Consider the following 18,170-nt stretch of genomic DNA (forward strand, 5'->3'; position numbering starts at 1 on the left):
CCCTGTTTTCTCACAATGAATAAAAGTGATCTATTAAATTAATTAAAAGTAATGTAATTACATTTTAATGCAAATTAGTGTTAATTCAAAAAAAGCTTCTTAAGATATTTTATAATAAAAGTATAAATATATTTTATATTTAGAATGTATTTTAACATTCAATTACATTTATTTGTATTTTAAACTAGTTTAAAAAATATTTGAAATTAATCTTATTTCCTGTGCGGTTTTATTTTAAGTCCTTGCCTCAATAACCTTCTAGTAGAGGGTGTTGCTGTACCAGTGGTTGGCGAGTTGTAGTGCTGGACTTACTCCGCACCTGACCATTTACTACTGTTTTGGGCCCTTTTTGGCTGAAGTAACTTTACAATTAGAAAACAGTTTGTGATTAGGAATGGGCATACTCTTTTGTGGTTGGATGCTTGATCCCTCCTAAACCCCTCACTTACTCTCCCTAAACACCTCCTTAGACCTTGCTAAACCACTCCCTATTACTCATAAGTGTGCCTCTCTTCCAGCTACTCTCCCTGGTTCCTCTCACATTTTCTACTAAGTAACAAACGTACATGTGCAAGGTTCTCACCATAGAAAAGATAGGAGAGGTGGAGGTGTAAATTTACATTCATAGGTTGGTGAACTACATTTTGTAGTTACCAAGTAGCAGTACTGTAGTACTGCTTTAAGTACCACAAAGTGGCCCTGCATGTAATTCTCAAAACAAATTTTCCTTTTCCCCCACCCATACTTTTTGCACTTTTATGCACACATAGGTACCAAAGTAATATAGATAGTGACGCACTAGGCCTCAAGAGCATTTTCCCCTTCCTTCACAACCATCCGTCACTAAGCCAAGTAAATATTTTAAGCGGCAATACACCTCTCTAACACTTCCAGCGCGGAACCGGATAGTTGGCTAAGGGTTGCTTCCGCAACAGCACACCCCGAAATTCAAACAACTATACTTCACAAAGGTAGCATAGCATGCTATAAAGCCATGCCATACCCACACAGATCTAGCACGACCCAGGAGTTACATAAGTTATAAACAATTCTACCCATCAGCCATAAATCTCCACACAAGACAAAAGAGGAGCAGTCGCTCTTGTGGGAAAACAGCAAAGTCCTGCGGAACATCTGCTCATGTTCACTATTCGCCACAGCGATCTTGTGCATGATTGGGTACATGTTCTTCACACTTCCCATAAACAATTATGAACCAACACGAAGCAATATGTAGAACAGACCAGTCTTTTCTGGCCTCACTATGCCATCACGATAATTCAAAAATAAATTCTAGCATCATCCATAAATTTTGTCCAAAGACTGAAAATGTGAAGACGCCATTCAGAAGTGCTCTATAGTATAGAGATGCTAATAATATGACATAGCATAATGTAATGCACCATAACAAAACATAACTACTTGGGTTCCAAACACATCACATTAAATCTTATATTTACATTTGATTAAGTTCGCTAAATACATTAGCATGATGTCTTACTGCAACTTCAGAGCGCTCTGGATCAAGAGTATGTGTTCAGATAAGCTGAAATCTACATGATGGCATCAGCACGGTTCATATGGGTAAACGGGTGGTGAGATGAGACTAATTATAGGCTATCCTCATATTTCTTGTATATGAGGCTGGGTTTCAAATGCTTGCATGAAAGTAGAGAATCACACTGTTTCTTGAATACAAATTCTCGTAGAAATAAGTCCCGATAGAGAACTAATCGAAGTCTATTCAATGAATGCTCCCATTCACAGTCATTTTATCAATAATGCATTACCTTTTTGTTGCCATCTCATCCATTTTTTGTGTCTTAAACAGCTACAGGACCGGGAGTCACATGTCAGCTTGTTGGTTGGAGCCAAGTATGGAATTAGTCAGATTGTTAACAACAAACTCAATATCATGTCAACGCTGGCGGAATTTGCAAGCATCACCAGAATAGAGCTCACCCCTGAGTCAGAAAAAGTGAGCTCTATGAAAGTTTACCTCCAGGATGTCAAGGTACTTCTCAAAAACTGTCATGGAAAGTTGATGTGTGATGGATAGTCCCCCCTTCTCCAAATCTTTCTTACGAAGCTATGTATTAGGTAACTCATCTGCTTTTGAGGTAAAATTGTTGAAACACCATCACGGTTTATCATTTGTACTGTGCACTATGAGCGTACCCGAGGAGTTCTGAGCATGTTAGGCTGGCAGCATGTGCTCTCTTATAGCCACGTGGCAAAGGGATCCTGGGATGTTTTATGCAACCCCTGTCAACTGATGAGTGCAAAAGCCCTCCCTTTGCTCCACACAGATTGTATCCAAAACTGTCTGCAGGTGATGATGTTCATCACCAATTCTACACTACTGTCACTACCTGAGATTCTGCCAACGCATTTCTTTATTGCACTCTGACGCTGCCCTGTCAAGGAAACTGAGCTCCTTGCTATAGGCTACTCACAAATACCAATGCTGTATTCCCACAACAGAACTATCATCAGGACCACTGGCATTGTTAAATCCGATGTGCCGCAATAGATTGGTATTTTGAGTTTTGGCCAGAAAAAATGGAGTTACCTTGGAAATTAGTGCTTCAATGCAGATTTCCCCAGATTTTTCTGGAATACTGAGCCTTTTTGCCAGTGTACATTTTAACTTATTTTACCTGGATTTATGTCCATGTGAAAACAAACAGGGTTGTGTTACTCTTGCAAAACCTGTAATCCCAATTTAGCTGATAAATCTTGTTACCGGCTGAACAGGGATTTGTCCACTCTTGCTTGCTGTGCCATGGGGATTCAACCAGTACTTTAATTTTTAGGGAAGAAAAACACTGAAAATGTTCTGCGGCTGATTGTGGACCTAATTAAAAGAGATGTGTGCTAGTAGTTTATTTTGAACTGTCCCTTTTGAATCAGAACCAAGACTGATTTCCATATGTTTAGTCCCCTTTAAGTAATGGCAAAAATCAATGCCATAGGATGTGCCCAGAGTAATTACTAGTGTCTTAGATTATTTCAAGTATTTCTAATGAAGACGTTTTTGCTGTTTCACCATGCACATTAGGGCTCATATGTATGAAAACGGCGCACAACTGCGCTAGCGCAGTTGTGGGTCATTTAATTTAACAGGAGCTCACGGCATTCCTTTACGCTATCCATGTGTCATTCGAGCGCCATATTTAAAAAATGATGCACAATGGCGCTAAAGAATGGCTAGTGTCTCAAAAAAATATGCTAGCCCATGATGGGTGGCATTAGGGAAAATGGTGCTAGTGGGTAAAAACTGACGGTAGGCTGATTAGCAGCAAAATATCTGCCACTAGTCAGCCTAGCGTCATTTTTTGATGCATAAACAACCAAAAAACTACTCCTGTCTACGTATAGGCAGGAATCATTACCACTACCCCTATGCCCACCACAGTGGACGAGTGTGCCCAGAGCAAGCCCAACATACTCAGTGCCAGGTAGGTGGCCCCATGTAAGGGGCCACCAGTGGCACACCACACACATACACGTACACTTACCACACACATACAAGTACACTTACCTGCAATTTACCTGGGATGGGCTTCCTCCTCCTATGGTGTCCCTGTGGTGTGGGTCGTGGTGATGCTGGGGGTTGGGGTGGGCATCTATGTGCCCATTCCATAGGGTTTTCCCATGAGAATGGGCCTACCTGCACTTTAACGTCTGGTCTGACCAGACGTTAAATAATAATGCTAATCGGGCTTAGTGCCATTATTTAGGCCCGCCTCCTAGTTGTGCGTCGGTTCTGCATCAGGTGTTGAATATGGCGCTGAGGTGCTAGCATTATTTTTAGGAAGGTAATGCCTACCTTGCATCTCAATGATGCAATGTGGGTTTGCGCTTCCTAGAAATGGCGCTAACTCCAATATTTTGACCTAGACAGGTCTAGCGTCAAAATATAAATATGAAGTTAAGTTAGCCCCATTTTAACATCAAAATAAGTGATGCTAAGGCGACGCTAACATTCCATAAATATGGGTCTCAGTGCCTGATTCAGAGGAAACCAGTAAGAGAAAACGTGACACAAATGTAAAATTATACTATTTAGTGTTGATTTGATCAATGAAAATACTGTGTCAGCAAAATCCTTAAATTCTCCACTTGCCACACCAATCAATAGGACTAACTCTACCAAATCAGTCGTGGAGGATGATTCCCCATGTAGAGTGGCTGTTTTGCAAACATGTCTGGTGGAATCGCCACAGTGAGAGACAGGCATGGAAAGTATGGGGATCTTTAAGATAAAGGTAAGCACAGTGTGTCAGTCATTCGGGGGAACCATACTAGAACCTTTAGCATGTTAGGGAGGCTAGATATGTTGGTACTGACAATGTGCATCTAGTTTAAAGTACATTTCCAGTGCCCTCATTTGTTGGGGAAATATTCACTACCTGATATGGCCTCTGGCAGAAGTTCTACTGAAGGTTTGTCTCCCAATTTGTTTATTTTGATACAAAATTCTGCCTTTTGAGTGGACAAATCTTTATCACCTGGAAGAAAGAATATTTGAGGCAGGTTGGTAGCATGATGAAAATCTTTCATAAAAGAAGGAGGAAAATACCACTGCGCAAATTCTAAATTGAGCCTTATGGCCTGATTTAGCAAGCATTAATATATTTTCCATAAGAGGATTCTCTGCAAGTTCAGGTAATTCCTCTGACATAGAAGTGACCAGTTGGGATGATACTCGCAGAGCAAATGTGTTGCAATGTTCTCATAAGAATATATTTTACTAGAACCCATGGGTTCTGTTCCCCTCTGTCAAGCAGTAGTGGACTGTGGTGCTCTATAGTGAGTTTCCAGCTCCATTGTACACATCCTGTATCCCTGTTCCCTTTGAGGGCTGTGGCTCCTGCATTTCACATCCCATCCAAAGGACAGTCCATATATTTGTCATCCATTTTCGTCTCCGTGGTGGGGCATGCTCATTGATCTATTTATCGAACTCTTCTCTGGTGGGAGACACCTTCCAAGACATCTTTTGACAACTGTTGAGGAGATAATTCACTAGCCACCCTTTTCCTGTCCTAGCAATCAATCAATGATTATTTATAAAGTGCTGCTCTTCACCTTTGAGGGTATCCGGGAGCTGAGGTTTCGCTGGTGTCCATCGAAAATCCAGGTCTTGAGTCCTCTTCTGAATTCCACCAGAGGATGATGTTCATAGGTGGAGGGGTTGGTGGTTTCAGGCCTTGGCGGCGAGGTAGGAGAAGAAACAATCGCTGCTGTAGCTTCGGCAAATGCATGTGTGTGTGCGAGGGCTAGGAAGGTGGAGTGCAGGCATCTGGCAGGTTGGTGGAAGTTAAGGCAGTGGTTGATGTATGCTAGTGTATGGTCATGTAGGGCCTTGTAGGCGTGTGTCAGTATCTCTTGAACTGGCATATCTTCTGAACGCGGAGCCAATGGAGGTTCCTGGGTGGTGGGGTGAGGTGGGTCCATTTGGGAAGGTTGAGGATGAGTCTGGCTGCTGTGTTGCGCTGGTTGGAAATATGTTGAGGATTTGGGAGGTAATACCAATGTAGAACACATCTCCATAGTCTTGCTGGCGTGTGGCAAATGCTTGGGTCACAGTCTTTCTGCTGTTGACTGGGATCCATCTGGAGAGTTTTTGGAGCATGCAGAGGGTGTGAAAGCAGGAGGAGGGGACTGCGTTGATTTGGCACTTCATGGTTAGTTTTTATGTCAAGGATGATGCCGATGTTGCGGGCGTGTTCTATTGGTGTGGGTGAGGGTCAGTGCTCGGTGGGCCACCAGGTGTTGTCGCACGGGGAGGTGTTCTTCCCAAAGATCAGCACTTCCATCTTGTCCTTGTTGAGCTTCAGGCTGTTGGCCCTCATCCAGTCAGTGACACTGGTCATGGCTTTGTGGAAGTTTGTTCTAGTGGCAGGGGGGTCTCGGTGTGCAAGAGGATGAGGTGAGAGTCGTTTGTGTAGGATATGATGTTGAGTCTGCGGGTTCTGATAATGGGTGAAGGGTGTCATGTAGGTGTTGAGTAGGTTGGTATTAGGGACGATGCTTGGGGTACAACTCAGATGAGGCTCTAGGTTTCCGAGGTGAAGGGTGGTAGGTGGATTCTTTGAGTTCATCCTGTGAGGAAGGATGAGATCCATTTAGGGGCACGCCCCTGGAGGCCGATAGAGTTGAGTCCTTTGATAAGAATGTGGTGGGATACAGTGTTGAATGCTGCTGAGAAGTCGGGGAGGATGATGGCTGCTGTTTCACCCCAGTCAAGGATGGATCTCATGTTGTTGGTGGCGGTCCTCAGGGTGGTCTTGTGCTATGGTTGACCGGGAAGCCAGTTTGGGAGGCATTGAGCAGGTTGGTTTTTTTTAGGTGTTCGGTGAGCTGGTGGTCGATTGCCTTTTGAGGACTTTGGTGGGGAACGGAAGCAGCAAGATGGGTAGTAATTTTTTAGTTTGCTGGGGTCGGCAGAGAGTTTTTCAACAGACGTCTTACTTCTGCGTATTTCCATCTGCTGGGAAGGCAACAGTGGTGATGGAAGTGTTGAGGATGTTGGGGAGTTCTGCTCTGATTTCTTTGATTCTGAGGTTAAAAAAAAGGTTGGGGCAGTGGTCTGTGGGTGCTCCAGCGTGGATAGAGGGCATGATAGCTGTGGTAATCTGAGGGGTGAGCGGGTACCATGTGTTAAATGAAAGCTGGTGCCCGTAGGTGGGATAAGGTTGCTGAAGTCCAAGTAAGTGGGTTGCGGATTGAAGTTGTTACAAATGGTGGCTATCTTGTTGTAGAAGTAGTCCGACAGGGTGTCACGAAGTTCTTGAGAAGGGCGGACAGTGTTCCCGGTGGCTGACGTGCAGGAGAACTCTCTAATGATATTGAAGACTTCCTTAATGCGGTTGGCACTTGTTTCAATGCAGTCTGTGACGGCGTCTCTTTTTATGTCATTGATGCATTGGTGGTATTGTTGTGGGCTGATTTTAATGTGGTTCCGTCAGTGGGGTCTTTGGTGGTGCACCATTGCTTTTTTAGTCATTTGCAGTTGCACTTGATGGTTCTGAGTTCTGGGGTATACAAGCTCGCTTGTCTTGAGGATCTGCTGGTTTTGGCTGGATTCATGGTGGTGACTCTGTTGGTACATTTGGTGATCCAGTTGGAGAAATTCTGGATGGCCTGTTCCAGGTTTGATGCGTCGTCAGGCTGGGCGGTGTTCAGGATGTCCATCCACAGAACTTATCTCCTGTAGACTCCTTATGTCTTCACGTATAGTATCATACCATGGTTACTATAACACACTTTTGTTACTATAACCTATTTAGAGCATCACACAGAAGAAGTAACTGTGGTGTGCTGTTACCTCAGAAGCAACGAGCCACACAAATCTACACTACTTTAGGATAGACTCTGTAATTTCAAACATCATCTTTGCTCACGTTTGTATACTGTTTCGGCGAAATGGAAATTGGAAATGGTGCGAATATGGATTAATTTCCAAATTAAACAAACTTTGAGTCTCTCAAGCACAAGAGCATAAAGATAAACAGCTTTCAACATGTCCATTAAAAGCAACATTATAGTCATTAGACACAGAAGCACAATGGAAATGTGTTTTGCACCTGTGGTTGTGAGCCGAGAGCACCATGCTTTAAAATTGTAAGAAAAGTATCTTACTCACTGTTAGAAATTGGGTATCTAGTTGGCAGAGGTATGCATCCTGTCTAAGTAGGGACCACAATCCTATCCAGGGTAAGCCACAACACAGCCTACCCTATCCTGTGCTCTCCCTCTGGTACCTTGGCACAGAGCAGGCAGGCTTAATTTAGAAGGCAGCATATAAAGTATTTGTGCAATAACTCATTCAATAACACAGTGAAAACACCCCAAAAGGTTTTTCACTCCAGTTTATTAAAATAGATAATATTGATCTGAATGAAAAAAATCCAATATACACGATTCAAGATATCACTTTTTAAGGGTTTAGATGAGTTTCAATCCTTAAGAATCAGTGATTGTATCATTTTAACACACAGTACCTGGAATGCATAGGAGGCTGGCCTGGTTTGTAGTTGGTACCACAGGTACCACACCTTATACCAGGTCCAGTTATCCTTTTTTAGTGAAATGTAGGCAGTGTCTAGAAGCCAAGCTGTCTAGAGGTAGATGTAGGCAGAGCATCCAAGGCTGAACTAGGAGACATGCAAAACTTTTGCAGTACCACTGTAGTCACACAGTAATAACAAACAAGAAAAGACAATACTCAGTGTTACCAAAAATAAAGGTACTTTATTTTAGTGACACAAGGCCAAAAATATCTTAGAGGCTATACTCCCTTAGGATGTAAGTAATACAAATAAAATATACACTAGTAACCAAAATCAGGTAAGTACACAGTCATAAAATAATGCAAATAGTGAAAATCACTATAGGCTAGAATATGCCTAGGAGCAACAAAAAACATATACTAAAATAGTGGAATGCGAAAGTCGGTTCTCCACCTAGGTAAGTGTAGAGTGTAGAGGGGCGCTGGGAGTGTATGAAAACACCAAAGGTAAGTAAATTACCCCACCCAAGAGCCCAGGAAAACAGGAGTAAAGTACAGAAAGTTTCCTCAGAACACACTAGAAGTCATAATAAAGAATTATGCAAAAACCAAACAAGACTGCAAGACACCAATGATGGATTCCTGAATCTGAAGACCTGTGGAGAGAGGAGACCAAGTCCAAGAACAGATGAAGAGTCCAGGAAGAACAGGAGCCCCTGCTAACCCAGATGAAGGTGCAAAAGTGGATTCTCCGGTTGGAAGAAAAAGTCAGAAATGCACCAAAGAAGACAGCTGCGGATTCCTGCTTGGTGCAAAAGATGACCCATGTCGATGTCACAGTTGGCCGGAGACGGCACTACCTGGGCCCAGGAGGGATCTGGGGGTCTCAACTCATACTGAAGAGACAGAGGGGGCTCTCAGCACTTCAGAGAGCCCTGAGAAGACCAGGCAGCACCCACAGGAGTCCCAGGACATGGGGACAAAGGAGTTGCAAATTGCGGTAATCGCAGCACTACACAAAGGGATCCCACGCCGCCAGAGAACAACTCAGGGAGCTGAACGTCACAGGATAAAGTGCTGGGGACCTGGGCTATACTGTGAACAAATGATTTCTTGGAGAAGTGCACATAAGCCCTAGGAACTGCAAAACATGTGTGCCCAGGGGTACTGTCTGGCTCGGGGAGGCAAGCCCTTGCCTCTACCAAATTTGGACAGCTGGACCTTCAAACAGTCAGGATCACTTCAGTCCACCACCTGTGTTCCAGGGATCACGCACGTTGCTAGGACAGGAGTCCCAGAGTACCGGTTGTCGCTGCAGAGAAGTGCCTGCAGAAGAAGGGAAGTGACTCCGTCACTCCGCAGGAGATTCCTTCGGTCCTTCTGGTGCAGGATGAAGACAGGCAGTCCTCAGAGCATGCACAACCTGGGAACTGTTGCAGTTGCTGGCAGAAGCGGGAGTTACAGAGTTGCAGTGGCCAACTTGGAAACTGTTGCAGTTGTAGAGTTCCTGGAGCAGTTCTGTAGTTGATCTGACGGTAGAAGGTGGAGCAGAGGTTGCAGAGGAGTCCTGCTGGAATCTTGCAAATCCGAATCTGAGGAAAAATTCAGAGGAGAGACCATAAATAGCCCTGAGAGGAGGATTGGTCACCTAACTAGGTAAGCACCTATCAGGAGGGGTCTCTGACGTCACCTGCTGGCACTGGCCACTCAGAGGTTCCCAGAGTATCCCAACACCTTGGGATCCAAGATGGCTAATACCAGGGACACTCTGGAGGAGCTCTGGGCACCACCCCTGGGGTGGTGATGGACAGGGGAGTGGTCACTCCCCTTTCCTTTGTCCAGTTTCGCACCAGAGCGGGGACTGGGGGTCCCTGAACCGGTGTAGACGGGCTTAGGCAAGGAAGGCACCGTCTGTGCCCTTCATAGCATTTCCAGAGGCTCTGGGAGGATCCCTTCCCATGCCTGTAACATCTATTTCCAAAGGGAGAGGGTGTAACACCAAGGAAATGCATTTTTCTGCCTTCCTGAGATTGAGCTGCTCAAGCCCTAGGAGGGCAGAAACCTATCTGTGAGGTGGCAGCAGCTGGGGCTGCAGTGGAAATCTCAGAGAGGTGGTTTGGCCAGTACTGGGGGTCCATGGTGGAGCCCCCAGGTTGCATGGAATTTGCCCCCCATGCCAGAATTGGATTGGGGTACAATTTCTCAATCTTAGACACCTCACATGGCCATATTAGGGGTTACCATTGTGAAGCTACATATATGTATTGACATATATGTAGTGCACGCTTATAATGGTGTCCCCGCACTCACAAAGTCTGGGAAATTGGTCCTGGACAATGTGGGGGCACCTCTACTAGTGCAGGGGTGCCCTAATACACAGTACCTTTGCACCTAGCCTTCAGGAATTGAAGGTTAGACATATTGGTGACTTATAAGTTACCTGGTGAAGTGAGAATGGCTGTGAAATAGCACATGCACTATTTCACTCAGGCTGCAATGGCAGTCCTGAAGAAGTGTTTGTATGAGCTCCTTAAAGGTGGCAAAAGAAATGCTGCAGCCCATAGGGATCTTCTGAAACCCCAATGCCCTGGGTACCTAGGTACCATATACTAGGGACTTATAAGGGGGGTCCAGTATGCCGATTTCGAGTGGAATAAGTGGTCACTAGACTATAGTGACAAATTTGGAAACAGAGAGAGCATGAGCACTGGAGTTCGGGTTAGCAGGACTCCAGTGAGACAGTCAAGCATACTGACATCACAGTAAAAAAACACTGACATATGGGCCACAAACTATGAGATCTGACTAGCAGGATCCCAATGAGACAGTAAAAACACACTGACAAGCCGGCAGAAATTGGGGGTAACATGCCAAGAAAGATGGTACTTTCCTACAGGATGCATCAAAACTAATGACGCAGAGGGCCGCAGAGGAGGAGATGCATCAGAAACTAAGGTGATGCATGAGTTTTTCCAGCACGGCGGAGGTGATGCGTTGTTTTTTTCCACGTGGCAAGATGCCCGGGAGCACAGCCTTCATTCCTCACTGCGATGTGGGGATATTTTGACATCTAGCGACGATGCGTGGAAACTCGTTGTGAAGAGGCAACAGGTGCTGCATCGATCCGGCAGGCAATGTGGAGATTCTTCAGTTGCAAGACAGGCGCTGGGTCGATCCGGCTGGCGTTGCCTTAAATTTTGCAAGCGTTTCAACGATTTTCCGACGCACTGGATTTTCTTCTTTTTGGTGAAGTCTTTGATGGCCCTGAAACTTCAGAACAGCAGGCAAATTCAGTCCAAGCCCTTGGAGAGACATGTGGGGGAAAGCAGAGTCCCTACAGCAGAGTTAGGGGCCAGCAGGCAGCAGAGCAACAAGCAGGACAGTGGTCCTTCCAACAAAGCAGTTCAGATGAGTCCTTTAGCCAGCACGGCAGTCCCTCTGACTGAGTCCAGTTGTAGGTCCAGAAGTGTCTGATTTGGAGGGGTCAGAGACCCAGTATTTATTCCCAAATGTGCCTTTGAAGTGGAGGAAAACGTCAAAGAGTGGTTTTGAAGTGCACCATTTACCTTTCAACCCAGTCCTGTCTGTGGGATCTGTGGGAGATTTTCAGTCCTTTCTATGAGTGCAGGCCACTGGCCTTTGAAGTGTAAGTGAAAGCACCTCCACCCTTCCTGCCCAGGAAGACCCATCAGTATGCAGATGAACGCAGATGCAGCTGCATGGCTTGTGTTTGTGGTTGTCTGGGTGGAATGCACAAGGGGAGCTATCAACCAGCACAGACCAGATGTGGATTAGAGACAGGCTATACGGAACAGAGCGCAGTAAGTGCAGAGAAATGCCTACTTTCTAAAAGTGGCATCTCTAAAATAGTAATGTAAAATCCAACTTCACCAGTAAGTAGGATTTCTCACTACCATTCCAACTATACCAAATATGACAAGGCTACTCCTCCCAGATCAGAAATCATCACATAAAAGAATGTAAGGGATTTTCCAGTGCTGGCCTGTGAGAGGAGCAGGCTTCACTGTAGTGAAAAATGAGTTTTTCACTACCAGGACATGTGAAACGTATAAGTACATGTCCTGCCTTTTAGTTACATAGCACCCTAATCTGTGGGTTACAAAGGGCCAACCTTAGGGGTGAAACATGTAATAAAAGGGTAATTTAAGCCTTGGCAGGTAGCTTTAAATGCCAAGTCAAAGTGGTAGTGAAACTACACACACAGGCCTTCCAGTGGCAGACCTGAGAAATGGTTAAGGGGCTACTTATGTGGGTGGCACAATCAGTGCTGCAGGCCTACTTGTAGCATTCAATTTACGGGTCCTGCACTTTACTAGGGACGTATATGTAGGTTAAATATGCCAGTTGAATATGAGCCAGTGTTACCAAGTTTAGGGGAGAGAGCACAAGCACTTTAGCACCAGCAAAAATTAGATCAGAAAAATGAAGGGAGGCCGGCAAAATGTTAGGGGAAGACCACCTTAAGGCTATCAGGTCTAACACTCACACATTAGGGCAGCCATCTGTATTTAAACTAACATTTATTTCCAGCTCACACATTTCTAACACAGAACTAGAGTGTCAATATGGCTCATACAATGTACACACAATGGAATGCTGCTGGACAGAATGGCCTTATCATACATGGGAGCCTGCAATCTCTGTATAAAAGAACATCACTAATTTCCTTATTACAGGCAACTTGCAACACACCTAGTTACCTGTAATAAAGAAATGACGTACCTGTTGAATTGCAGTAACTTTTTACAGTGGAGTTCTGACAGTGCCTACTGCCAGACCCAGCAGATAAGGGAAAAGGCGGGTTACATAGCATAATGAAAACAGTTTAAAAAAAAAAAAAAGAAACAGGAATTTTCTTTCTTCTGTTCTCTCCTGATGAATATTGATAAGCCCAGATGAGATATTTAGGGCAACATGTTTAGTTTTCCAGACTTCAGGTAATTATAGAAAAGATAGGCTTGCTCTGCATGTTTCCACACATGCTGAGCTACAGCGTTTTCTAATATCTTTTTATACCCAATATTCAAATTTTGCGCTAGAGATTCGGAATGTATTCTTTATGGTTACAATACCTATCCCTTTCCCATGAAAGACCAACACACCAAAGATTTGAGCATTTTGCAGGAACGGTGATGTTGTGACCATGTATTAGAAGAGATGACGTACCTTCTGTTGTGCATTATGAGGATATTGCAATTTGGAGTTCCATTACCTTATAAAGGAACTCTGCCTTATTCCTCCATGTGGAAACATAACTCCTCTGTGACTTGCAAAATCCTTGTGATGTCCAGCTGGTAAAACTTTATTCTTTTATACCTTATATAATAATCTTTAACTTCACCTGTCTGAATTTGTAAGTGAAATGGCTACTGCTGGCTGAAAAGTGGGGGAAGACACAAAACATTGTGGGCCTGATTACAACTTTGGAGGAGGTGTTAATCCGTCCCAAAAGTGACAGCAAGGTGACGGATATACCACCAGCCGTATTAAGAGTCCATTATATCCTATGGAACTCGTAATACGGCTGGTGGTATATCCGTCACTTTACCATCACTTTTGGGACGGATTAACACCTCCTCCAAAGTTGTAATCAGGCCCAATATATTGTCATATTTTTTTTTAAATTGTGAATCAGATTAGAGTTTTCATTGTGACCTGAATCAATGCCTCATAGCTCTTCTGATTTACAGTGGCATGATTGTATTGTAATGAGCACATGTAGAAAGAGGCAGTGGATTTAAGAAATTGTTTTTGGGTGGGTGTATTATAAAATAGTGTTTCTAAACCTAAGCATTTGACATATTACATAGTCACTAAATTAAAAACTGTTCTGCATCGTGGCAGGGGTGCTTGCTGTGTTATCACATTGAAAAACTCAGCTTGTACTTAACAGCCAAACCTACTACGTACTGGAAAATGTATTGATGTTATACAGATTCATGGAACACTGTACAACGCACTCCCAAAGAATGAGAAAACAATTACAAATAGCACTTCGACGTGTACATTATACTACAGAAATGGACAGGGACAATATTACTGTCTCTATTCTTTATGGCATTCAGACTAAGGAAACTGTGGTTGAGGAGCTCTCAGTCTTTATTTTTAACTCCTTTGAGGGCCGAAAGTGTACACTGCCCCTCCGACCTGTATCCCAATCATTTCTTCCTTTTTGAGAACCACCCTACCTGAATCATCTGATCTCTGGCAAACAAGAGTCCCCAGAGGACGATTTCAAAATATTTATAGACTTGTGATATTTAGTTGCCTTTCCCGTACTTACCTTTTTGTTCCTGTCTCCTTGCTGTGTGGTTGCCATCGGGAGTGTGTTATCCTGTCCTAGTGTGTTGTTGTGACATGGAATACTCAAATGCTACATTGTGGCACCTCACAAAGGTTATTTCTTCAGTGGGAGAATTTAAGACAACCTGCAGTTTTACATGGATTTTATCAATGTTTTTGCTCCCCTCTAAATCTCTACACAGAAAGGTACAAAAAAGAACAAAATATCAAATAGAAAAGCATGGTATGAAAAATAGAACATGACTAGCCACAACTGAATGCTCCCATTTACACAAGCATCGCTTTGAAGCACGCACCACCCTTTTTAATAAATGGTGGCATACTCATTTTCAACACTTCCCTTCACTTTGGAACAGCTCAAACCCATCGCACTCGCAGTCCAAAGTGCAGGTGCATTAGCTTTCGCTGTGAAGCAAAAGCCCTCCTATATAAGCATCAGAAGTCCTTATCCAGGGGAGATGAGCTGTGGGTAGACCAGCAATATGTGGTTCACAACCTCTACATTACTGAGGTGACGATAGTGTAATGATCCCCACGTTAAGCACAAATCAGCACTTACCTTACAGCACTAATTTGACCCCAAACCATCAGCTGTGGGAGATGTCTTTCGTTTGATTGGCTTATCCCCCTTATATTTGATTAAGTGCTCATTCTGATGCACCCAGGTATTACTTCTGGGCTCTCTCCGGGTCACGTCCTTTGAGTATCCAGTGTTCCAACCTTCGAGATCTTATAGCTTGAATTTGCACAGACGGGTTTTATTCTCCCACTGCACTTTATCTAATGCAATGTCATATTTGGAAACGCATTGACACACTCAAGCCATATGACAAACGTTGCCCCATTTGACGCAACATTTTTCTCTGGTTATAATGGACATACTCATTCACTTTATTCGAGGGAGGAGGATGGGATGGAGGTACATATTTATACCCCATTTGGGCTGAGTTTGCGTCATTTTGTTTGATTCAAATTTGATGCAAAACCAACTCCATATTTATATTAGACACGTCTAATGTCAAAATATTGGAGTTTGCACCATTTTTTAGATGTGTGAACCTACCTTGCGTCAATGAGATGCAAGGTAGGCATTCCCATCTAAAAAATGGTGCTAACCCCATAGCCCCATATTTCTCCCCTGTGCTAAAATGACGCACGGGTGGGAGGAGGGGCTCAATAATGGTACAAAGCTTGCTTTGAACCATTATTTAACTCCTGGGTCAGACCAGGCGTTAAGGGACCTGTGGACCAGTTTCCATGATAAACACCATGGAATGGGTCCACAGGTGCCCTTCTCAAGCCGCAGGAACACCCCCACTCACACCAGAGGGACACCAGAGGATGGGGGACCCCATCCCAGGTAAATAGGGTAAGTATAGGTAAGTACTTTTTTTTTCAATTAATGTGCCATAGGGGCCCAACTTGGGACCCTCTGCATGGCACCAGGTGCAATGGCCATGCCCAAGGGACACTGGTTGCCTGCGCTTGCCATTGGGGTGGTGGGCATGACTCCTGTCTTTTCTAAGGCAGGAGTCATGTGGTATGGATGGTTGTGCGTCAGAAAATGATGCTAGGCTGGTTAGAGTCATCTTTTGTTACCCCTAACCAGCCTAACATCATTTTTTGGTGCAAAACCCCTTCTCCCATACCGCCAGCCCCACCCGGCTAACGTAATTTTTTTTTTTACGCTAGCCCACCCTTTGCACCGGCTTGTGCCATTCCATAAATATGGCGCCCGACTGGTGCTCAGGATTGGCGCAAGCAGGTGCTCATCTTTGCACCAAAAAGTATAAATATGCCCCTCAGCCCCACTTTAGCTTGAATCTTCTGCGGGGGGTGGGGGGGGGCACTTGGGAATGAGCGCGTGAAAGATAGGCAGTGTCACAGATACAGTTTGGCACAGCATGCCATCATTGTAGCAGATGGAGACACAGTAGCTATGGAAAGCAAGGGACAGCACATATAGGGCAGGAGTGAGTAACATGACACACACTGGAGCTGCGAGAACAACTTCAGGCAAGACTAGGGTAACCAGACGTCCGTTTTTTTTAAGGACTGTCCCGGTGTCCCGACACTTTTTGTCAAAACTAAGACAAGTCCCGGTTTTTGAGAGTGGGTAGGATGAACGTGGACATTATTCACAGAGTTGCGCAGGCTCACTTTTCTTCCGGCCCTCTTATCATACCAGAGACGCAGCTTAACATTTGCAGAGTCACCTGTTGTGCTGCCTCGTATCATTCAAGCAGCACAGCAGGATTTAATGAGGGGTGAATAAGGTCTCCCATAAGCTAGGCCTCGGGCATCAACAGTCAGACCCTGGAGCTTCTGACAGCAATTGGGGAGTGGTTATTATATATACACATATTTCACTAAACGACACGTCAGTCAGCGATATAAATAAATATAAATATATATATATAAATATATACTTGTATATATCTACATATATATATTTCCACACAAAAAAAATGTTGACGATGTTTGTCAACAAGGCAGGTGTCATTAGGATATTTATCCTTGCACGGTGTATGTGACACGGAAAGACTTGCTTTCAAGTGCGCCTTGTTGACAAACATCGTCATTTAATGTTCCCTGGAGGCTGATGCGGTCCTGAACCTGGAACTGTGTCCAGTGGATACGGGGCCCGAGAATGGATAAAGATATCAGTTTAAACAGATGCAATAGTTGCTTGTGAATGAGCGGAGGCTAGGAGTTGCATAGAGCTTAAAGGGAAAACAACGCTAACTGGAAATGGCACAGACTGAAATATAATTTAGAAGTTGCAGGTACTAAGCTGATTATGAGTCTCAGCATGTTGGAATCATGTACTATGGAGGCTATACTTCGAGGGAAAGTTATCGTGATATTGTGTCCAGTATAGCACATCGGCATAATTGGACCACACTACAATTATATATATATATATATATATATTTATATAAATATATATATATATATATATATATATATATATATATATATATATATATATATATACACAAAACGCTGAATGGTATGTCAACATATAGTCCTATTTCTATGTTTGTGCCCGTCCCGGTTTTTGGTTGTGAAAATCTGGTCCCCCTAGGCAAGACACACCGTACCAATCACACCGTGCAATTGATGCTTTGTGGTACTTTACAAGGTTAGGTTATCCTGTCTGTTGTTAGCTGAATTTCTTCAACTGACAGGATTTTTGGTAATGTTTAGTGTGATGAATGATGATTTAAATTGAAAAAACAGTACCTACTAACCATTATTACAAAGGAATGGATTATATCAGTTGTTTCACAAATATTTTACCAACAAATATATCATAGTAAGCACTGTAACATAGTAAATAAGTACTAAAAAGACATTATGTGCGTAAGGAAACAGTCATTATCGCCGCTGGCATGATTAGAAATAGATGCTTTATGTATATTGGGTCTGATTCACAAAGGTAAACTGATACCAAAAGTCTAAGTTTAGACCAGAGGTCTAAGTCTAAGACTCTTAGTCTAAACTTCCACTTTTGGTCTAATCTTACCTTTGTGACTCAATCCCACTGCTGGGTATATTCAAGCTAGTCACTGTGGTAAAAACAAAATAACAGAGATGCGAACATATGATTAGCAGCACCTTTTGTCTACCCTGTACGCCAACCAAGAAATGCCCTTGCAGAACACAAAAGATGAACTATAGCATGGAATGCCCTCTTGGAAAGTTTTTCGCCACCTGGGTGGTAGGCGATTATGAGAAGCTCCAGAGGTAAGTTTAAAAAGTAGGGGAGAACAAGAGCGCAGTAGTCTGCATAAAACATGGTTGATCAATAGTAATGGTATTA

The 18,170-nt window shown here is 43.7% G+C and overlaps 1 protein-coding gene across 1 annotated transcript in view; it reads left to right on the forward strand.

Annotated features, from left to right (window-relative positions):
* The window catches only part of FRMPD1 (FERM and PDZ domain containing 1), a 1,007,848-nt gene that overhangs the window by 851,126 nt on the left and 138,552 nt on the right, over window positions 1-18,170 (forward strand). The window contains exon 13 of the mRNA XM_069205792.1: window positions 1,832-2,014. Within this exon, the coding sequence (XP_069061893.1) occupies window positions 1,832-2,014 (183 nt within the window). The remainder of the gene's footprint in view (window positions 1-1,831; window positions 2,015-18,170) is intronic.

Source organism: Pleurodeles waltl, chromosome 1_2 (assembly GCF_031143425.1).
Source record: "Pleurodeles waltl isolate 20211129_DDA chromosome 1_2, aPleWal1.hap1.20221129, whole genome shotgun sequence".
Taxonomy (NCBI): domain Eukaryota; kingdom Metazoa; phylum Chordata; class Amphibia; order Caudata; family Salamandridae; genus Pleurodeles; species Pleurodeles waltl.